Source organism: Piliocolobus tephrosceles, chromosome 15, assembly GCF_002776525.5.
Source record: "Piliocolobus tephrosceles isolate RC106 chromosome 15, ASM277652v3, whole genome shotgun sequence".
NCBI classification, from domain to species: Eukaryota; Metazoa; Chordata; class Mammalia; order Primates; family Cercopithecidae; genus Piliocolobus; species Piliocolobus tephrosceles.
In genome coordinates, this window is record NC_045448.1 from 9,298,900 (window position 1) to 9,322,345 (window position 23,446).

The following is a 23,446-nucleotide window of genomic DNA, read 5'->3' on the forward strand; positions in this document are numbered from 1 at the left end:
TTTATTTATTTATTTATTTATTTATTTATTTATTTATTTATTTATTTTTGAGACAGAGTTTTACTCTGTCACCCATGCTGGAGTACAGTGGAGGGATCTCAGCTCACTGCAACCTCTGTCTCCCAGGTTCAAGCGATTCTCCCGCCTAGGCCTCCCGAGAAGTTGGGATTACAGGTGCAAGCCACCAAGCCTGGCTAATTTTTGTATTTTTGGTAGAGATGAGGTTTCACCATGTTGGCCAGGCTGGTCTCGAACTCCTGGCCTGAAGTGATCCACCCACCTCAGCTTCCCAAAGTGCTGGGATGACAGCCACCACACCAACTGAACTTTTTGAAAACTAAAAGTTGGGGGAGGCCAAGCACGGTGGCTCATGCCTGTCATCCCAGCACTTTGGGAGGCCGAGGTGGGCAGATCACAGGTCAGAAGTTCAAGACCAGCCTGGCCAACATGGTGAAACCCCGTCTCTACTAAAAATACAAAAATTAGGCCAGACGCAGCGGGTCACACCTGTAAGCCCAGCACCTTGGGAGGCCGAGGCGGGTGGATCACCTGAGACTAGGAGTTCAAGACCAGACTGGCCAACATGGCAAAACCCTGTCTCTACCAAAAATACAAAAACTAGCCGGGCACAGTGGCGTGTGCCTGTAATTCCAGCTACTTGGGAGGCTGAGGCAAGAGAAATGCTTGAACCTGGGAGGCGGAGATGGCAGTGAGCCGAGATTGCGCCACTGCACTCCAGCCTGGGCGACAGAGCAAGACTCCATCTCAAATAAATAAATAAAAGTTGGGGGAAATATTATCTCACCATGCAAGTTTAACCCAGGATTATTTACATAAATAGTAAGCTATGGTAAAGTCAGTGACGGTTTAAAATATTTAATGGCTGTGCACAGTGGCTCACACCTGTCATCCCAGCACTTTGGAAGGCCAAGCGGAAGGATTGCTTACAGCCAGGCATTTGAGACCAGCCTGGCCAACACAGTGAGACCACATCAAAACTTTGATGCACTCTACAAAAATTTAACAAATTAGTTGGGCATGGTGGCATTCACCTGTAGTCCCAGCTACTTAGGAGGCAGAAGAGAGGGATTGTCTGAGCCCAGGAGGTCAAGACTGCAGTGAGCTATGATGGCACCACTGCACTTCAGCCCGAGTGACCGAGTAAGACTCTGTCATAAATAAAATATTTAATGATGACATGTTAAAAATAAGATATATATTTTTTCTTGCTCACTTACATTCCTAAAATCTTAGTGCAGATGAACAATGTTTTTACATCAAGGTAAGTGTAAAGAATTTTTTTTTTTCATGTCAGACTTGTAATGTGCTAACATTGTAACAAGGTTCTAGGGTGGCACATCTCATACATGTGTGTGAACAGCCAATCACCACACTTATGAACTACAAAAGTATCAAAAAGAATTATAAAGAGTATGAAAATCACCACTGTAAATAACAAATCATTTTTCAATAAAAATTAATTTCATGCAAAAATCCCTCAAGGTATCTGATGAGTATACTTGTAAGTAAACATCTTTGTGTGCGTGTATGTGTGAGACAGGGTCTCGCTCTGTCACCCAGGCTGGAGTGCAGCAGTACAATCTCAGCTCACTGCAGTCTCTGCCACCAGAATTCAACTGATCCTACTGCCTCAGCATTCTGAGTAGCTGAGACCACAGGCATGTACCACCACACCCAGCTAAGTTTTTTTTTCTTTTGTGGGGGAGTAGAGACAAGGTCTCCCTGTATTGCCTGGGCTGGTCTCAAATCCCTGGACTCGAGCAGTCCACCTGCCTCAGCCTCCCAAAGTGCTTTTTACAGGTGTGAACCACTGCGCCTAGCTAAGTAAATATCTTATAATGAAATATTAGTTATACTCATTTTTATTCTTAGTGAAACAAAGGTATGGGTGGAAACAGAATTCCTATTTTTCCAAAAGGAAGTATTTGAAAAAAATGAGTAATCTGGCTGGGTGTGGTGGCTCATGCCTGTAATCCCAGCACTTTGGGAGGCTGAGATGGGTGGATCACGAGGTCAGGAGTTCAAGACCAGCCTGGCCAACACAGTGAAACCCCATCTCTACTAAAAATACAAAAATTAACCACGCATGGTGGCACACGCCTGTAATCCCAGCTACTCAAGGGACTGAGGCAGGAGAATCGCTTTAATCTGGGATGTGGAGGATATGGAGAGCCGAGATGGCGCCATTGCACTCCAGTCTGGGTGACAGGGCGAGATGCCATCTCAAAAAAAAAAAAAAAAAAAAATTGTAATCTGAGCAAATTTAACTTGGATCCTAAAGACACACATTTTAGCTTAAGAATAAGCTGGCCAGGCACAGTGGCTCACGCCTTTAATCCTAGCACTTTCAGAGGCCGAGGCTGGCAGATCATGAGGTCGGGAGATTGAGACCATCCTGGCCAACACTGTGAAACCCGTCTCTACCAAAAATACAAAAATTAGCTGGGTATGGTGGCACGTGCCTGTAATCCCAGCTACTTGGGAGGCTGAGGCAGGAGAATGGCTTGAACCCAGGAGGCAGAGACTGCAGTGAGCCGAAATCGCGCCACTGTACTCCAGCCTGGCAACAGAGCGAGACTCGGTCTCAAAAAAAAAAAAAAAAGAATAAATTATTCTAAGGAAATAAGCAAACATATGCACTGCAACAAAAACAATGCTGTGCATTGACCACACTGTTTTCTTTCTGAGCTCAAATTACGACTATCTTTCCCATTCTCTTTTATAGCAGGTCAGAGATAAAGTGTTCTAGAATGTATTGAATGGAAGGTCATTTCCAAGCCTGGCCCTTAATATCCTGTTTAATTCTCTAGCTCTGTTTCCCTTCTATGAGAACTACAGAGGACATGTATCCAAAAGTCAAAGCCACAAAGTAGAGGAGAACCACCTAATCCACATCAAGCCACAGGAGAGTAAGAAAAATCCTTGCTTGTGTTAAGCTACTCAGCTATGGGAGTTTATCTGAAGCCCTGGCACAGCCTAGACAGAGCTTCCTACAGTTTCTTCATTTAACTTCCCAGACCATTCCCTATCATCCAGACTATTCCAACTAAACACATGCACCAAAAGGTGTGCCCAAGGCTATTCACTACAATACCTTTTATTTCAAAAATTAGAAACAAAAATAGTTGAAGCCAGGCACAGGGGCTCATGCCTGTAATCCTAGCACTTTTGGAGGCCGAGGCTGGAAGATCATAAGGTCAGGAGATTAAGACCATCCTGGCCAACATGGTGAAACCCCGCCTCTACTAAAAATACAAAAATTAGCCAGGTTTGGTAGCATGCGCCTGTAGTCTCAGATGCTCGAGGGACTAAGGCGGGAGAATCACTTGAACCCGGGAGCCAGAGGTTGCAGTGAGCGGAGACCATGCCAATGCACTCCAGTCTGAGTGACAGAGTTATACTCCATCTCAAAAACAAAAAACAAAAAAATTAGCCGGACATGGTGGCACACGCCTGCAGTCCCAGCTACTTGGGAGGCTGAGGCAGGAGAATCGCCTGAACCAGGGAGGCAGGGGTTGTAGTGTGCCAAGATCACACAATTGCACTGCAGCCTGGGTGACAGAGCAAGATTCCATCTCAAAAAAACAAAACAAAAACACCCAAAACAGTTGAGCATGAAGTGGGATTGGTTAAATAAATGTTACAGTGTATCAATGGAGCAATAGACAGCCTTTATAAAAACCCTAATTGGCCCAGTACAGTGGCTCACACCTGTAATCCCAGCACTTTGGGAGGCCGAGGCAGGTGATCACAAGGTCAGGAGATCGACACCACCCTGGCCAACATGGTGAAACCCCACTTCTACCAAAAATACAAAACTTAGCTGGGCGTGGTGGCATCTGTCTATAATCCCAGCTAATAGGGAGGCTGGGGCAGGAGAATTGCTTGAACCAGGGAGCAGAGGTTGCAGTGACCCAAGATCGCGCCACTGCACTCCAGCCTAGTGACAGGAAAAAAAAAAAAAAAAAGAACCCTAATTTAGGCCGGGAGTGGTGGATCACACCTGCAATCCCAGCACTTTGGGAGGTCAAGGCAGGCAAATCACCTAAGGTCGGTAGTTCAAGACCAGCCTGACCAACATAGAGAAACCCCATCTCTACTAAAAATATAAAATAAGCTGGGTATGGTGGAGCATGCCTACAATCCCAGCTACTCGGGGGGCTGAGGCAGGAGAATCGCTTGAACCCAGGAGGTGGAGGTTGCGCTGAGCTGAGATCGCACCATTGCACTGCAGCCAACAAGAGGGAAACTCCATTGCAAAAAAACAAGCAAACCAAAAAAACCACCCTAATTTAGATCTATATTAACATGAAAAGGTTCATAATCATATTGTTAAACGAAAAATATGTGAAGACAAACTGTACATATTGTATAGTCCTACTTATGCAGAAAAAAATAGTGGGTATATTTATTTGTGTATATACACATACAAAAAAAATTTGGAAGGATGTCTGTCAAAATTCAATAGTAGTTATCTGTCCAAGTACAGATAATTTAGTTTCCAAATTTTGCAATGAGCATATATTTTAAAATAAAGGTGTTCTTAAAAAATAAATTGATTTGAAAGAACAAGCAAATTTAAGACATTCCGGGGATGCTTTGCCTATTCTAGAATGAATGCATTTATAATACTAGTTCCTTTACTTTCTACTAAATTTCTGACTCTTTCTGGTAAGCTAGACTCCTCAAAACATTGACATTAGTTTAAACATTAACAAACTATATATAACATACTGCAAGGCCATAGGTTTCTTTTTCACAATAATGGATAGTCAAAAGACTAACAGTTGCATAGTTTGGATATAATTAAAATATATAGTATTTATACCTCCAGCAGACTGTTTTACCCCTATCGTGCACTCAAATACACCTGAACATTTCATTTTGACCTATCTGACTCAGTTTTCCCACAGGTGATCCATTTTAGTGATATCACCATCACTACCCAGAGTTTTCTCATTTTTCAAGAAACACAGAATCAACTTCAATTCACAATTATGTAGTAAACGTTTTGTTTTGTAGACTAGCATCTGACAGATAGATATGTGTCTTAACCAATGCAGCCACTGTGGTCTCGATTTCTACTGCTACTCTTTCAGTGGAAGAGCAACCACAGCCTAACTTTCCTTTTTTTTTTTTTTTTTTTTTTTTTTTTGAGACGGAGTCTCGCTCTGTCACCCAGGCTGGAGTGCAGTGGCGCGATCTCGGCTCACTGCAAGCTCCGCCTCCTGGGTTCATGCCATTCTCCTGCCTCAGCCTCCCGAGTACCTGGGACTACAGGTGCCTGCCACCACGCCCAGCTATTTTTTGTATTTTAGTAGAGACAGGGTTTCACTGTGTTAGCCAAGATGGTCTCGATCTCCTGACCTCGTGATCCACCCGTCTCGGCCTCCCAAAGTGCTGGGATTATAGACGTGAGCCACCACGCCCGGCTACAACCTGACTTTCCTAGCTTCCTCTTTAACTTCTCAGACTATGAACTATCACCTTTCGTTGATCTAGCATTTCCAGTGTGTCCAGCAGGAAAACAGAGAAATTGAAAAATAATACTTCACTTTCATTTCTGAGAATGTTTACACTTATTATTTGAGAAAGAATTAAAAAATGAGTCAGGAGGGAAAGTTTTCTCTTCCTATTATCCATCCCAATTATGGTACTTAGAAATACAGGGTATATCATAAAACAGCTTCTTAGAGATTATCCTTTTTAAAAAATCTACTTTCCTGGTAAAAGACTTCAAACAAAAAGAGAAAAGAAATAAGTATAATTACTTTTCACCTTTGCAGAACTGGGCAGCTTTTTGAAAATCAGAGATATAAGCTACTGAAAAAAAATTCACATATAAATTTACCTCTATGTTATATTCAGCCCCATCTGTGTTGATTCTGATTATAACATCATCATCTCTTATGTGGGCTAGAACCCTAGAGTCAGGTTCACCTTAAGAGAAAAAAAAATTTATTATTTAAAGATACTTACATCAAATAAGAAACTACGCATTACTCTCAATAAAAATTAAATCCTTCAGGGTGGAATTTGCCTAGTACTGTGACAGCTCTGCAAAACAAGAAACAAAGGCCCAAGAAAGCAGCTGGATAATCTCACCTCCTAAGGGGTAGCCTCAAGTTTAGTCACTTGAAACCTATCCCTTTCCTAAAACAAACAAAATACTAAGATTTTCTTCTGGAATAATTTTATCTACTTTTAGGTAAAGGAAGAACTAAGAGAGACAGCATGATTTGGAATGTACAGGCCTAGGAACTGTACTATTTGTGGATTTGAATGCCATTTGTTTTTTCATTGCAAAAAAAGGTCAAAAAGTAAACTGCAATTGCTTGTTTGATAGATTTTCTCAAATACATACATAATAGGATCACAAAGTATTTTATCTCCAAGCTTCCCTGTTTAAAATATAAAGAAAGCTTACAGTCGCTGATGAAAAGAAAGGTTAAATTCCTATCACTTAAGAGGAATTTAATTTTAATCCTTAAACCAGCCAGTTAGTATGACATTTAGATAATACTCATTTCCTCCTATTAGAATATTTCCACCTCTAAACTTATATACCTCAAAGAAAACAGGCAAAGAATAGCACTTCTATGACACCCCGTCCCCACTACCCTGCACCAGAAAAGAATATGCAATCAAGTTAGATTTGGAGACCTAACACACCAGACACAGGGGCAAACCAACAAGCTCCATACTAACCAACCACGTGTCCAGTGAAGAAGTCCTGCCATTTCACAGTGTACTCGCTTTCATTTTTACCATCCACCACCACGACCTTGAAATTTTGTGAAAAACGTTCAGTACTTGATGTCAGGTATAATTTAAAATGCCTAAAGAAAAATGCATTCATATTTTACTCTAAGCACACAAATTATAAGTCTCATTTTCATATAATTAAACTTTCTTAAAAAGCCAGAAGCGTTGACATTAATAAGACACTATGTAAGTTACAACTAAAGTCTTATTAGGTACTTAGAGCAATATATCTCCTGTAAAGACAAACAGACTAATTTATTCAGCTATAAAAACAGCAGACCAAAATAAACTCACACTAGGGAAAACATATTCAAAGAACTTACACATTCATCACTCCTGGAAAACACTGAAGAATAAAGAAATACACACAACTGAATAGTTAAGTTGGAATCCTGATTATCTAAAAAATTATTATTAAAAACTAATCCAATTATACACCATTTACTCAACACCTACTTGGTGTTAGGTACTATGCATCTATTACCTCCACTTCACACAAGTACAAATTGAGGCTTGGAAGCTAATCAACCTACTCAAATTTACACAGCTAGTAAATGGTGAAACTGGGAAATAAACCTGGTTTATTTCAAAACCCTGTATTATGCTGTCTCTAACTATCAAGCTGGGTGGACTATGAGAAAATTCTTATTGCTGTCCAAAATTAATAAATGCTGCTTTCTATATTTAAAAATACTCATGTGGCCTCACGCGGTGGCTCAGGCCTGTAATCGCAGCACTTGGGGAGGCCGCGCTGGGCGGATCACGAGGTCAGGAGATCCAGACCATCCTGGCTAACACGGTGAAACCCCATCTCTACTAAAAATACAAAAAATTAGCCGGGCGTGGTGGCGGTTGCCTGTAATCCCAGCTACTCGGGAGGCTGAGGCAGGAGAATGGCGTGAACCCAGGAGGCGGAGCTTGCAGTGAGCGGAGATCGTGCCACTGCACTCCAGCCTGGGCGACAGAGCAAGACTCTGTGGCAAAAACAAAAAGTACTCATGCTTTTTTTCCTCCTCAAAACCACATATCCCGCAAAACAGTAATCCACAATTACCGTTAAGAAAATAAATACAAGGTATCCAAGACAGAAGTTAGAATATAAACTCCATCAGCACCAGGAAACAGGAAAGAGGGGAGGGGAAGGGAGGGGAGGGGAGGGGAAGGGAGGGGAGGGGAGGGGAGGGGAGGGCAGGAGAGGGGAGGGGAGGGGAGGGGAAGGCAGGGGAGGGGAGGGGAGGGGAAGTATACATTCCAGTTCTTTAGTGGGCTTACTATTCTTTTTGTTTTCTATGAGTTTCAGTCCAGTTCTTTAATTGGCTTACCATTCTTTTTGTTTTCTATGACTTTAGGTCCTTACATGAACTAGGAGTGGTGAGCAAGACTTTCTCCATTATTATTTATAGCCTTTCAATGTGTCCATGAACACCAAAGACAAAGAAAGGTATATATTACTCATCTCACCCACAGAAACAAATTTCGTCAGCTGTGGTACTGAAAATATATTACTTCCCCATGGGATTGCGAAAGTCTTTAAACTACCGGAAAGAAATCTAGACTGGGACTATCTCCGTGGCAACAAATATTTTTAACTTTTGAGCATAACAAGGTAATTTTAGTTTGCTTGCGGTTTTTTAATGGTCAAAGGGAAAAGACAACAATAGAACATTATTTCATAAATCCTTGGAACATTTTCTTCTGCTATCCTAAAACATATCTTCCCACACATTCTCAGTTATGATTTTTCCCTCCAGTTATGTTGAGAACTTTCAAAAGCATACTTATTATAAATGTCTTATTATTTTGTTTGAAAGCTAAGAGTTGCAATATTACTTAATGTTCTTTTCAGAAAGAAATCAATGGAACTGCATTTTTCATTTGCTACATTAAGAATCTGCTCTAAAGATAAAGACCAAGCAATGATAAAATTCATGTTTTTTGATTTTCCAGTATTAGCTTTTGAGTCACAAAACTTCCAACAGAATATGTCAAAATTTCTTTTGCTTTATCCTCCCAAAATTACGTGAAGTCATTTTCTTACAAATTTCTTTAACATTTTATCTTTCTGACTTTCAACTTAAGAATTTACAGTAACTAAAGACCAGCTAACCAGTTTGAATTAGCATTATTTTCCTAATCATTTTTAATGGTCCATTTAGTCAGGTATATCACTTTCATTTCTTTATCAGTTCTAGACCTCCTCAAATAATCTGAGATATTTCACTTTAGGAGAAACATTTAACTTTTTCCAAAAAACTTCAGGCAACATCAAAAAAGTATCAAAACAGTATCTGCAGCTTTTTCATTATTTAAAAATAAGATAATTTCTTGATTTTTTTCTTTTTGAGACGGAGTCTTGCTTCGTCACCCGGGCTGGAGTGCAGTGGCGCAATCTCGGCTCACTGCAAGCTCCACCTCTCGGGTTCACGCCATTCTCCTGCCTCAGCCTCCCAAGTAGCTGGGACTACAGGCGCCTGCCGCCACGCCCAGCTAATTATTTGTATTTTTAGCTATATTATTTGTATTTCACCGTGTTAGCCAGGATGGTCCTGACCTCGTGATCCACCCGCCTCGGCCTCCCAAAGTGCTGGGATTACAGGCATGAGCCATCTCGCCCAGCCTGTAATCAATAATTTCTTGATTTATCTAAATCAATAATTTTCTAAATCAATAATTTATCTAAAATCAATAATTTCTTGATTTATAACAAAAAGGAAATGAAACCTGTAAGGCAAATTTTAAACAAGTTTCTTTTTTTCTTAAGTTACTTCAACTCTTCATACAACCTCTCAGTATTTCCAAGCTTTTTGCACCTCTAATAGTTATGTCGAAATTTAATGCAATGAGCTTAGTTTGAATTACTTTGCCTTCCACTGCTATTGAAAAACAGAATCTTCTCATTTACCATCAGGTAATAAGTAGTTTCAGAGTTAATTCAGCCCTGAAACAAACTGATTATTTCAGCTATCTTTGTTTTTGTTGTTGTTTTAAACTTTAATAACACAATATGATAGAAAAGAAAGGCTTGGAGTCTGACAAACTTGGCTTAAGTCCTACCTTCATTTACTCACTGTCTGACGTTGGCTTTAATCTTTGAATCCTAAGTATTTATCTACAAATGGAAATAATATCACCTAATAACTGAATGGTTTTGGGGATTAAAGGAAATAACCTATTTTAAAATACCTGGTATAAAATTCCATAGACTATTAGATAAATTTCCCATTAAATATTTCGTATGGAAACTTTGTAAAACAAATTACATACTTCCCTGCTTTCTTACACAGAGAAAAGATAACAAGTGGCTACAATTTAATATTTTCTTAAGGAATCAATGTCATCTACCAAATTTGAAAGAGAAATATATAAGGCTATGGAAGTTTTTGCCTCTAGAATATGGATTCTACAGGCCACCTCAAACCCAACTTTAAAAGAAACCCAAAAAGCTAAACTTTGAGTTATTTTCATTTTATAGTTTCCTCACTCCTACTCATCTCTTGCTATTATATCCACTTCTTCACCAAACTCCCCACCAGTATAGCAGAAATAACACAAGCTTTGGAGTCCAATCTTTGCTCAAATCTTGTATCTGTCATTTACTAGCTGAGTAGTCTTAGGCAAGTTACTAAGCTCTCTAAGCCTTAATTTTGTTTTTTTTGTTGTTGTTGTTCCTTCAAAAAAGGAATCACTTTTAGAGATAACTTATGTAAAGTGCCAGTAAATTACAGAAAATAAGCACCTGATTAACTGTAGCTATTACCAATCTGCTCAAATTTGGTGTTAAGTTGAAAGCTAATAACCAATACTGTAATATTCTGACATAAAATCTAATAGAAAGAAGTCATTAAAAAATAACCTAAGGAGAATTACAATAGCTGGGAAAAATTAAAATAATTTGCATTAAAAATTTGCCTAAAATAACCATATGACAATGGACCAATCTCCTTAATATACTAAGCACTGCTACAATTCAGTAGTTAGACAAAGTCAATAGAAAAATAGTCAAAAGATATAAAAAGGCAGTTTACAGAAATATAAATTACTTACAAATATATAAAAAGATGCTCAATGTCACAAAAAATGAAAATCAAAACAACTATAAAATACCATCCCCTTTAGAGGGGTGAAAGTTAAAGGCTGATAAACCTAGTATTGGCAAAGATAACAGGAAACAGGTAAACTTATATATTGCTGCTGGAAGAATAAATTGGTCAAATCTCTTTGGGAGGAAAGAGTAATATCAATAAACATACTATACATATCCTTGACCCAATAACTCTCCTTCTAGGAATATATCCTATAAAAACACCTCACCAAGGTATACTTACAAAGATACTCACTAGAGCATTGTTTGTTATATTAAAAAAATCACTTTGGTTAAACACTATCCATCTGTAGTGTATTAGTCAGTATGTTGTTACAGTTCTATGCAATAGGAATATTTATGCAGCTGTTTAAAATGAGGTAAAGGCCGGGCGCGGCGGCTCAAGCCTGTAATCCTGGCACTTTGGGAGGCCGAGACGGGCGGATCACGAGGCCGGGAGATCGAGACCATCCTGGCTAACATGGTGAAACCCCATCTCTACTAAAAAATACAAAAAATTAGCCGGGCGCGGTGGCAGGCGCCTGTAGTCCCAGCTACTCAGGAGGGTGAGGCAGGAGAATGGCATAAACCTGGGAGGCGGAGCTTGCAGTGAGCTGAGATCCGGCCACTGCACTCCAGCCTGGGTGACAAAGCGAGACACCGTCTCAAAAAAAATCAAAGTAAAAAAAATAAAATGAGGTAAAATATGCTATCTATATCACCTATACACACACACACACACACACACACACACACACAGAGACCTATAGGCAAAACATATGCATTAAAATATTTTGGGCCGGGCACAGTGGCTCACACCTGTAATCCCAGCACATTGGGAGCCCGAGGCAGGTGGATCACCTGAGGTCAGGAGTTCAAGACCATCCTGGCCAACATGGTGAACTCTCATCTCTATTAAAAATACAAAAATTAGTGGAGCGTGGCGGTGGGCGCCTGTAATCCCAGCTACTAGGGAGGTTGAGGCAGGAGAACCGCTTGAACCCAGGAGGCGGAAGCTTCAGTGAGCTGAGATCGTGCCACTGCACTCCAGTCTAGGCGACAAGAGCAAAACTCTGTCTCAAAAAATTAATTAATTAATTAAATTTAATTTAATTAAAAAATCTGGAAGTTTACACAGGAAACCCCTCTGGGTCTGAGAAGTGTAACTGAGTTAGAAGTAAAAACTTTGTATATCCTCCACGGCTTGTTTTTTTAAACCAGATGCACATATTCCTTTTATTTTTTTTAACACAGTTGAGAAGGCTTGTCCCATATAAAGAATAAAGATGGCCAGGCGCAGTGGCTCATGTCTGTAATCCCAGCACTTTGGGAGGCCGAGATGGTGGATCACTTGAGGTCAGGAGTTCAAGACTAGCCTGGCCAACATGGTAAAACTCCGTCTCTACTAAAAATACAAAAATTACCCAGGCGTGGTGGTGTGCACCTGTAGTCCCAGCTACTTGAGAGTCTGAGGCACAAGAATCACTTGAACCCAGGACACAGACGTTGCAGTGAGCCAAGATTATACCACTGCACTCCAGCCTGGAAAACAGAGCAAGATTTTAAAAAAAAAAAAAAAAAAAAAACACCAATAAAGAATAATTCAGTCAATTTACATTCTCCATGTGTCTGTTTTTTGATACTGAATAAAGCTTCTTAAAGACTTTTAAAAGAGGCCTGCAATTATCTAACATGTCAATGTGCAAAACAACACATGGTATTAAAATCACTCCTGAAACAGAACATTCAATTTATGCTAAGAAGTAAGAAGAACTCAATGTAAAAAGAACATTAAATTTGGGCCAGGCATGTTGGCTCACACCTGTAATCCCAGCACCTTGCGAGGCCAAGATGGAAAGACCACCTGAGTCCAGGAGTTCAAGATCAGCCTGGGCAACAAGGCAAGACCCTGTCTTTAAAAATAAATTAATATGAAGCAGGTTAAAAAATCCTGGAAACTAACTAAAGTAAATAAATAGAACACGAAATTCTAGACCCAGCTCGCCACCAGGCTGTGGAGTCCTGAACAAAATCTTTATCTTTTCATACATCAAGTAAAGATAATATTTAGCACATGGCTGATGGTTCTAAAGTAGCAACAAAAACGAAAGGTTTTATAAGCATTCAATTAATTAAAATTATGTTAGAATTTTCGAAACATCATTACCATCATTAAGACCTCTGCAACACCTATTTACTTTTTTAAAAATACCAGTATGAACTTTATTTTATTTATTTATTTATTTATTTATTTTTGAGATAGAGTCTCACTCTGTTGCCCAGTCAGGAGTACAGTGGCACCATCTCGGTGCACTGCAGCCTCCACTTCCCCAGTTCAAGCGATTCTCCTGCCTCAGCTTCCCAAGTAGCTGGGATTACAGGTATATGCCACCATGCCTAATTTTTGTATTTTTAGTAGAGACGGGGTTTTGACATGTTGCCCAGGCTGGTCTCAAACTCCTGAGCTCAAGCAATCCACATGTCTTGGCCCCCCAAAGTGCTTGGATTACAGGCGTGAGCCACTGCACCCAGCCCCAGTATGAATTTTAGAATAAGCATACTTCAAAACCACTGTATATATAACAGACTGTAATTACATTAATTACAAATCTTTAAAATGTAATTTCCCAAGATTTCAGTAGATACCCTTACTTTTTTGTTTTTGCTAAACCAAGCCCCCAGTGCCCCAACATTATTCCATGAATAATTCAAATTACCTTTTCAAAGCTGAAAAAGTTAGTAGTGTTTCTACATGTGTTGAAGTCTGTAGATCTCTTTTTCTTACCGAATGCTGCTGGATATTAGATAAGGAGAGAATATCGTAGTCTGAGAGCAAAGAATCAAGCTTCTCTGAAATAAAGGTAAAAAAGGTATTAGCATCTAAACCTAATAATCAATTGTAATATCGTTAAAATGAAAGTGCCAGACAATAAATCTTTCCTGATGTAATCCATTAGGAAGTGCCAAGCACAAACTATAAATCATTTTTTATCAACAGAAACTCCACTGCCTCTTCCAAAATTAGAAGGATTTTTAGAAAACAAATTGGGTGACTTGAGTCTCTTTAAAAACTGTTTAAAAATATTTGCACTGATGCTTTTCCTTTCTTTCAACAAATCACTGCAGACACTACGGTATTCAAAATCCTTCCAATGGACTTAGAAGGTCCTCAAAATACAGCAACAGCAGCTGAAAATACAAGTTTACTGCTACTAATGTTAAATATGCTCACAAAACCAGTTTTAAAAGAAAGACTCTCACTCATGTGTGGAAGCTAAAAAAAGTGGATCTCGTGGAGGTAGACAGCAGAAAGATGGTCACCAGAGGCTGAGAAGGGAAGTGGGAGTGGTGGAGATGAAGAGAAAGTGGTTAGGGTTACAAAAATACAGTTTGATTAATAAGTTCTAATATTTGATAGTACAGTACAGAAATTATAGTTAATAATTTATTGTATACTTCAAAATAGCTAGAAGACTTGTAATATTCTTAACACAGAAAAGATGTTTCAAATGATGGGTATCCCAATCACCCTGATTTGATCATTACACATTGCATACAGGTATCAAAACATCGCATGTACCTGAAAAACACCTATCAATAAATAAAACAAAAACTCAATTTAACCATACAACTGCCAAGAGACATCCCCCCACCCCCGCATTTCCCAAACCCCTTCTTTATCCTCTACCCAATACCCTACCCTCCTACCCTAACTGGCTTCCAGAATGCTAGCAATTAGGCCTTCACCTTCCAGAGGAATATGGAAATCTGGCAGTCTCTAATGAAAAACCTAAGATTCTGATATCAAAAGTTTCCTCAAATGAGGCCGTGCCTGGTGTCTCACACCTGTAATCCCAGGACTTTGGGAGGCCAAGGATCACCTGAGGCCAGGAGTTCCAGACCAGCCTAACATGGTGAAACCCTGTCTCTACTAAAAATACAAAATTAGCCGGGCGTGGCGGTGCACACCTGTAATCCCAGTTACTCCAGAGTCTGGGGCAGGAGAATCGCCTGAACCTGTGAGGCAGAGGTTGCAGGGAGCTGAGATTGCGCCACTGCACTCCAGCCTGGGTGACAGAGCAAGACTCCATCTCTGGGGGCGGGGGAAGGCCGGGCTGGGCATGGTGGCTCAAGCCTGTAATCCCAGCACTTTGGGAGGCCAAGGCAGGGGGATCACAAGGTCAGCAAATCGAGACCATCTTGGCCAACATGGTGAAAACCGGTCTCTACCAAAATACAAAAAATTAGTCGGGCGTGGTGGCGCACACCTGTAGTCCCAGCTACTCAGGAGGCTGAGGCAGGGGAATCACTTGAACCTGGGAGGTGGAAGTTGCAGTGAGCCGAGATCACGCCACTTCACTCCAGCCTGGCGATGGAGCAAGACTCCATCTCAAAAAAAAAAAAAAAAGGGGGCCAAAAAGGGCTATATTTTATTCATTACAACATCCTTGCCTCACAATACTCAGCAAAAACCTTGCACATATCAGCACTCACATGTTCACAAACTGCACGAATTCTCAGTGCTGAAATGCAATATGGTCCTTTAGTTCTTCAACTTCCCTGATACAGGTTGGTACATGAACTCAGTTTCATTCAAGATCATAATCACTCCTACTGACTTAGGAACTTAACCTCAACGTTGTAATTTCATTGTCAATAATACAGCCCAGTCGTTCTCAACGTGTAGTTCCCAAACCAGCAGCATTATCACCACCTGGGAATTTGTTAAAAACACAAATGCTCAGGTCTCCCCTCAGACCTACTCAAACAGAAATTCACCCAGTGAGATCCAATAGTCTGTGTTTAACAAGGCTTCCAGGTGATGCTGACACACTCAAGTATGAAAACCACTGAATTGGCTGGGTGCGGTGGCTCACACTTGTAATCCCAGCACTTGCGAGGCTGAGGCGGGTGGATCACCTGAGGTCAGGAGTTCAAGACCAGCCTGGACAACATGGCAAAACCTTGTCTCTACTAAAAATACAAAAAATTAGTAGGGTGTGGCAGCAGACGCCTGTAATCCCAGCTACTCGGGAGGCTGAGGCAGGAGAACTGCTTGAACCTGGAAGGTGGAGGTTGCAGTGAGCCGAGATGGCACCACTGCTCTCCAGCCTGGGCAACAAGGCAAGACTCCATCTCAAAAAAGAAAGAAAAAGAAAAAAGAAAACCACTGAACTAAGCTAAAGGAAGGAAACAATTCAAAGTAAAGAAAAAAACTTTAGCCACAAAGATGTTCATTATTCAGCCTTGCCTTATTTTCAAGGACAAAAAACAGAATGAAGGTAAATTAGTAACTGTGAAATGGTTGGATGTTGTAACACTTCCAAAGACAGGGGAAAAAATATGTAACTATTTTAAATGTCGTTTACAAAAGGTTTTTAAGAACATGGCCCTGAGGGTGGTGGCTCGCAGCTGTAATCCCAGCACTTTGGGAGGCCAAGGTGAGAGAACTGCTTGACCCAAGGAGTTCAAGACCAGCCATGGCAATATGGTGAGACTCTCATTTCTCCAAAAAGTAAAAATAAAATTAGCCAGGCGTGGTGGCATGTGCTTGTAGTCTCAGTTACTCAGAAGGTTCAGGTAGGAGGATCGCTTGAGCCCAGGAGGTCAAGGCTGCAGTGAGCCAAGATTGCACCACTGCACTCCAGCCTGGGTGACGGAATGAGACCCTGTCTCAAAAATAAAAATAAAATAAAATAAAGAAAAAATGAATGAATGAACGAACATGGAAAAATACATATGTTATAATGTTAAATATAGATTTCAGAAATATTCATATTGTATAATCTTAACTATGTATAAAAATAGGTCTAGAAAAAATAAGCATAAGACAGTAACATCATTGGTTATTTTGGGTATATTTTCTATAATAAGCACTTTTTAAATGTAGCTTGCTAAAGCACTTTAAAATAACTAATGCATTTCAACTGTAATTTATTCTCTTTTAATAACTGGATATCTCAAATTGGAGATTCTGAAGCCATTACAAACTATAGTAAAAATAGTTCTTCCTTTGGAGTCAAACTGTAGCTACGTACTACTGCTATTGTGTTTTCACTAACAAGTAACCTCTCTCGGGTACTCAACATTTTACTGCACTTCACTTCCAAAATTCTAACCATTAGTAATCTCAATTTTTTACAGCCTTTCCAACAGAATTTATATTTCTCCCCATTTCCCAAGAGTTTATCTCTTATCCATATCCAATTCTCTCAATAAACTTAAGTATAAACCACCTGCTTCTTACAGTAGAGTTTATTACAGTTAATACCAGACACTGCCACACTGTCTATCTCAGCTCAGTGTCTGGCCATATACTGTTTTTGTTGTTGTTGTTTTGTTTTTTTGAGATGGGGTCTCACTCTGTGTTCAGGCTGGAATGCAGTGGCGTGATCTCAGCTTACTGCAACCTCTGCCTCCTGGGTTCAAGCGATTCCCCTGTATCAGTCTCCCAAGTAGCTGGGACTACAGGTGCACGCCACCATGCCCAGTTAATTTTTGTATTTTTAGTAGGGACAGGGTTTCACCATGTTGGCCAGGATGGTCTTGATCTCTTGACCTCGTGATCCACCCGCCTCAGCCTCCTAAAGTGCTGGGATTACAGGCGTGAGCCACCAAGTCCAGCCCATATTCTCTCTTTTTTTTTTTTTTTTTTTTTTGAGACGGAGTCTCGCTCTGTTGCCCAGACTGGAGTGCAGTGGCCAGATCTCAGCTCACTGCAAGCTCCGCCTCCCGGGTTCACGCCATTCTCCTGCCTCAGCCTCTGGAGTAGCTGGGACTACAGGCGCCCGCCACCTCGCCCGGCTAGATTTTTGTATTTTTTAGTAGAGACGGGGTTTCACCGTGTTAGCCAGGATGGTCTCGATCTCCTGACCTCGTGATCCGCCCGTCTCGGCCTCCCAAAGTGCTGGGATTACAGGCTTGAGCCACCGGCCCGGCCATATTCTCTCTTTAAAAAACTACAATGGCTGCCCACTTCTCTCTAGAACGAGAGCACCTTCCTTACTTTCTACAAGTTGCCACGGCAATCATCGTTTTGTTATCTTTTTTATTTTTTGTCATCTGCTTTTGTTTTTTGTAGTTTTTGCTATTTGTTGTTTTATGTGCTTTTGTTATCTTTTTCATCCCCCTTCCCCTCCTTTCTTGCACACACATTCTACACTTATTTTTTCTCTTTTCCACCAGATTCCATTTACTTGATTATTCAACGAATATTTATTAAGAAGCTCCTACCTTTCAGGCACTAAGGATACAACACAGAGAAAAAGAAATAGATTTACGGTATTGTGACAGTGAAGGAAAGACCAAAATTATTATAAAGTACATCACAGACCAAGACAGAAGTAGCCGCAGCAAGTTATGCACAGACATAGCAGGAGCATGATCCCTGCCTGCTGAGTCAAAGATGTTTTCCCAGGGAAACAGTTTTGAAGACCAAAAGGATGAAGCAGCACCCCAGAGAAGGAAAAGAAAGGAGAGGCTTTAAGTCAAGGGCATAACATATGGTGAAGTTCACAAAAAAATAGAACACAACAGTTAAAGAAGTGAAAGCAACTCAAGGAGGCTGCAGTGCAGAGCAATACAGAGAGAATATGATGAGGTGTGAGGCACAGGTCAGGTCACGGAGGACTATAGAAGGAAATCAGGGATTCTGGGTTTTGGATAATGGCAATAGCTGTAAGTTAAAAATTTCATTATGGGCCAGCTGTGGTGGCTCATGCCTGTCATCCCAGCACCTTGGGAGGTCAAGGTAGGCAGATCGCTTGGGCCCATGAGTTCAAGACAAGCCTGGGCAACACAGAAAAACCCCGTCTCTACCAAAAACAAAGATAAAATAAAATACAAAAATTAGCCAGGCATGGTGGTGTACACGTGCAGTCCCAGCTGCTCAGGAGGTTGAGGTGGGAGGATGGCTTGAGCTCAGGAGGCAGAGGTTGCAGTGAGCTGATATCGTGCCACTGCACTCCAGCCTAGGTGATGGGGCCAGATTATGTCTCAAAATCCAAAAAAAAAAAAAAAAAGGGAGAAAGAGAAAGCCGAGGCGGGCGATCACTTCAGGTCAGGAGTTAGAGACCAGCCTGGCCAACGTGGCAAAACCCTGTCTCTGCTAAAAATACAAAATTAGCTGGGCATGGTAGCAGGTGCCTATAATCCCAGCTACTTGGGAGGCTGAGGCGTGAGAAATCACTTGAACCCAGGATGTAAAGTTTGCAATGAGCTGAGATCACGCCACTGCACTCCAACCTGGGCGACACAGTGAGACTCCATCCCAAAGAAAAAGAAAGAAATTTCATAATGAATGCAGTGTGGAAACTGCGCTAGAGGGGAAGAAGACTGGAATGTAGGAAATCTGCTGGTAGGCTGCAAAGCAAACCAAGTAGAAACCACTAAAAGACTCCTAGGTTGTGGCTCACTGTGATTTAAAAAAAAAAAAAAACCAAGTAAGAGAGGGGCTGATATCGGGAGGCAATTGGATGCTGAAAGATTCTGGAGTTTTGAATGACAGAGCCTTGGGAAAAACAGAAATGAAAAAAAAAAGATTCTGGAGTTTCATATTCTATTTTGTTCCTTATATATAGTTGCAATTTCATTGCTCATTTACATAGGACTTCCTTTGCATTAAGTCATCATGTCTGCAGTGGTGTTACTGATGAGCCATATAGTGATTTTCAGCAGGGAGAGTAAATCTACGTAATCACAAGATTCTTAACACTGGCATCAGTAATAAAAATTAGCCAATACTTTGTTCCTTCTAAAGTTTTTCAAAGAAGAACAAAGAGAAAATCAGGCTTTCAGGCCTGTAACAAAATAGCCTTCTGGTTGTAGCTGTGGAGTTGCCTACAGAAGATCTGACAAACCTTCCACTCCCCCACTTCTATCTGAATTGTTTTATCTCTGGGATAAGCTTTTGTGGCTACTGACTTTAATGCACCGACGTAAAGTATACCCACATTTTCTTCATTAAGCCCAGAGCTGACATTTTTAAGCTCAAACTAATCGTAAAACTTTTAAAAATATGTATATGGCAGGGCACAATGGCTCACACCTGAAATTCCAGCACTTTGGGAGGCCAAGGTAGGTGGATCACAAGATTGAGAGTTCAAGACCAGCCTGGCCAACATGGTAAAACCCAGTCTCTACTAAAAATACAAAAATTAGCCAGGCGTGGTGGCAGGCACCTGTAATCCCAGCTACTCAGGAGGTTGAGGCAGGAGACTTGCTTGAACCTGGGCGGCAAAGGTTGCAGTGAGTGAGCTGATATCGCACCACTGCACTCCAGCCTGGGCGACAGAGTGAGACTCCGTCTCAAAAACAAACAAACAAAAATTATGTATATAATTTTGTGTGTATATCAACACATATACACATATGTATAGTGGTATGTATATAACTGTCCCAAATGTATTTAAGAACAATGTAAATAAAGTGCTATATGAGAAGGTTCTGGAAACGTGTGGGTTTTTGTTTTGTTTTTGAGACAAGGTCTCGCTCTGTTGCCCAGGCTAGAGTGCAGGGCACAATCACCACTCACTGCAGACTCAACCTCCTGGGCATGAGCAATCCTCCGGGTGGCTGGGATCACAGGCACATGCCACCACACCTGGATAATTTTTGTATCTATTTTTTTGTAGAGACAAGGTCTTGCCATGTTGCCCAGGCTGGTCTCAAACACCCGGGCTCAAGTGATCCTTGCCCTTTAGCTTTCCAAAATGCTGAGATTACAGTTGTGAGCCACTGTGCCCCGCTTCTGGATTTTTTATATCAATTTCTTTTATTTTTGCAGCAAATTGCATTTTCCTAAAATACTACTTGCAAGTGTACTGCAGAACCCCAAGGTACTCAGCTCACTCTTCACTGATCTGCTGCATGAAGTACAAAAAGTCCCCCCAAAAAGACACTATCAGTGTCATGCTCCTACTTCTGATATCAGAAATGGAAAACATAAACCCCATACTGCTGTGAGGTGTTTACTGTGTTTGTGCTAAAGATACAGAAGCCTTCCTCTTCAGCACTCCCCAAACACACAGGACAGGGAAGCCGGCCACGTGTAATAAGTGTCAGGTGCGGGTTGTTGGGACTAAGGAATGAGAAAAAGGGAGCAGTGCTCTCTGCTAGGCCAGAGACCCCAGAGCCTGGGAACTAAACAATTTTATGAATTTATACCAGTAAAGGAGGATGGAGTATGAGCTGCTTCAACTAATTCCCTATCAAGAGCTCCTCAACAGACCCAGGACTTAACCTGAGCCAAGGCTCTTCAGCAAGACAAGTTACCAGGATGCAAGTTTCAGGTTAGGCAATGAGACAACTTCCACAATTACCAGCAGCCCTGCCTAGTCCCAGGCTAAACCTGTATCCGATACTCATTCTTTTTTTTTTTTTTTTTTTTTGAGATGGAGTCTCGCTCTGCCACCCAGACAGGAGTGCAGTGGCTCGACCTCAGCACACTGCAACCTCCGCCTCCTGGGTTCAAGCGATTCTCCTGCCTCAGCCTCCCCAGTAGCTGGGCTTACGGGTACATGCCACCACGCCTGGCTAATTTTTGTATTTTTAGTAGAGACAGGTTTCACCACGTTGGTCAAGCTGGTCTTAAACTCCTGGTCTCAAGTCATCCGCCGGCCTCAGCCTCCCAACGTGCTGGGATTACAGGCATATGCCACTGTGTCCAGCTACTCAATCTTGTAATCAAAAGAACAGGTAACTGGCAAGGACAGTGGTTCACGTCTCTAATCCCAGCATGTTGGGAGGCTGAGGCAGGTGGATCACCAGAGGTCAGGAGTTCAACACCAGCCTGTCCAACATGGTGAAACCCTGTCTCTACTAAAAATACAAAAAGGCCGGCTGCGGTGGCTCATACCTGTAATCCCAGCACTTTGGGGGGCCAACGTGGGCGGATCACGAAGTCAGGAAATCAAGACCATCCTGGCTAACATGGTGAAACCACGTCTCTACTAAAAATACAAAAACAAAATTAACCGGGAGTGGTGGCAGGCGCCTGTAGTCCCAGCTACTTGGGAGGCTGAGGCGGCAGAATGCCGTGAACCCAGAAGGCAGAGTTTGCAGTGAGCCGAGATCGCACCACTGCACTCCAGCCTGGGTGACAGAGCAAGATTCCTTCACAAAAAAAAAAAAAAAAAAAAAAAACTTAGCCAGGTGTGGTGGCCGGCGCCTGTAATCCCAGCTACTTGGGAGGCTGAGGCACGAGAATCACTTGAACCTGGGAAGCGGAGGTTGCAGTGAGCCAAGATTGTGCCACCACACTCCAGCCTGGGTGACAGAGTGAGACTCCTTCTCAAAAAAAAAAAAAGGTAACTAATGTTGGACATGTTATATTTGAAGTGCCAAATGAGCAGCTGAATATGAGCTCCAGAGAATGAGTCCAGGTCAGAGATACATGTGTAGTCATTAGCAGAACACTGTCAAATGAAGTGAAACCAGTACAACTCATGTAACAACAACAACAACAACAACAAAGGAAACGGGGGAAACAGAGAGATGCCCATTTCCTTGGCTGATTTTAGGAGTAAATAAAGAGATACAGATTGAGCATCCCTTATCCAAAATGCTTGAGACCAGAAATGTTTCATTCTTCAGAATTTTTAAAATTTTAAAATATTTGCATATACATAATGAGGTATCTTGGGGATGGGACCCAAGTCTAAATATAAAATTCTTTATGTTTCATTTATTTATTTACTTTTTTTGAGACAGAGTCTCGCTCTATTGCCCAGGCTGGAGTGCAGTGGCCCGATCTCCGCTCACTGCAAGTTCCGCCTCCTGGGTATACACCATTCTCCTGCCTCAGCCTCCCAAGCAGCTGGGACTACAGGCGCCTGCCAACACGCCTGGCTAATTTTTTGTATTTTTAGTAGAGACAGGGTTTCACAGTGTTAGCCAGGATGGTCTCGATCTCCTGACCTCATGATCCGCCCAGCTCAGCCTCCCAAAGTGCTGGGATTACAGGCGTGAGCCACCATGTACGGCCTAAACAATATTTTTAAGTAACTTTTTTTGCATGAAAAAAAAGTCTGTGTACAATGAAGCATTCGAAAGCAAAGGTGTCACTGTCTCGGCCACCCACATATATAATCTGTGGTTTGGCATCACCATCAGTCCTGGCTGATCCTACATGCTACCAATAAGTAATCATTTTCTTATACCTATTCACACATAAGTACTACACAGCAAAAGTATACCATTAATATGGTGAAAAAATCGTTTGTTTGGGGTAATGTGTGGTGTCATGCCAGCACTCAAAAAGTTCCAAATTTTGGAGCATTTCAGATGAGGGATGTTCAACCCATATATGAAAAGCCCTTCATTTCACTTCCGTTGCCTCAATGAAGCCCATTCCTGTCCTCCTTTCCTATCAATCTTTTTCAGACTTTCGTCACATTACACTTCCAGCTGTACACATTTATATTCTCACAAAAGAAAATGGTGAAGGATCCAAAAATCAACCACAATTGGCCTTGGAGGAAACCTACATTTAATGTTCTAGGAAATCCTGTGAAAGTCAAAAGGATCTCTCCAGTTTCCCCATCACAATTCTCTGCTTAACTCCTCTCCTTTCTACTCTTG

The 23,446-nt window shown here is 41.4% G+C and overlaps 1 protein-coding gene and 1 non-coding gene across 3 annotated transcripts in view; both read right to left on the reverse strand.

The window, feature by feature from the left end:
* The window catches only part of ADAM17 (ADAM metallopeptidase domain 17), a 68,759-nt gene that overhangs the window by 42,083 nt on the left and 3,230 nt on the right, over nt 1–23,446 (reverse strand). For both annotated transcript variants that reach the window (XM_023199102.1, XM_023199108.2), the window contains exons 2-4: nt 13,585–13,717; nt 6,730–6,860; nt 5,873–5,961 (exon numbers count right to left, since the gene is read on the reverse strand). In XM_023199102.1, coding sequence (XP_023054870.1) covers nt 5,873–5,961; nt 6,730–6,860; nt 13,585–13,717 — 353 coding nt within the window. The remainder of the gene's footprint in view (nt 1–5,872; nt 5,962–6,729; nt 6,861–13,584; nt 13,718–23,446) is intronic.
* LOC111532472 lies at nt 1,310–1,413 on the reverse strand. Its single transcript, XR_002728557.1, has one exon. It is a non-coding gene; the product is annotated as a small nucleolar RNA U13 (small nucleolar RNA).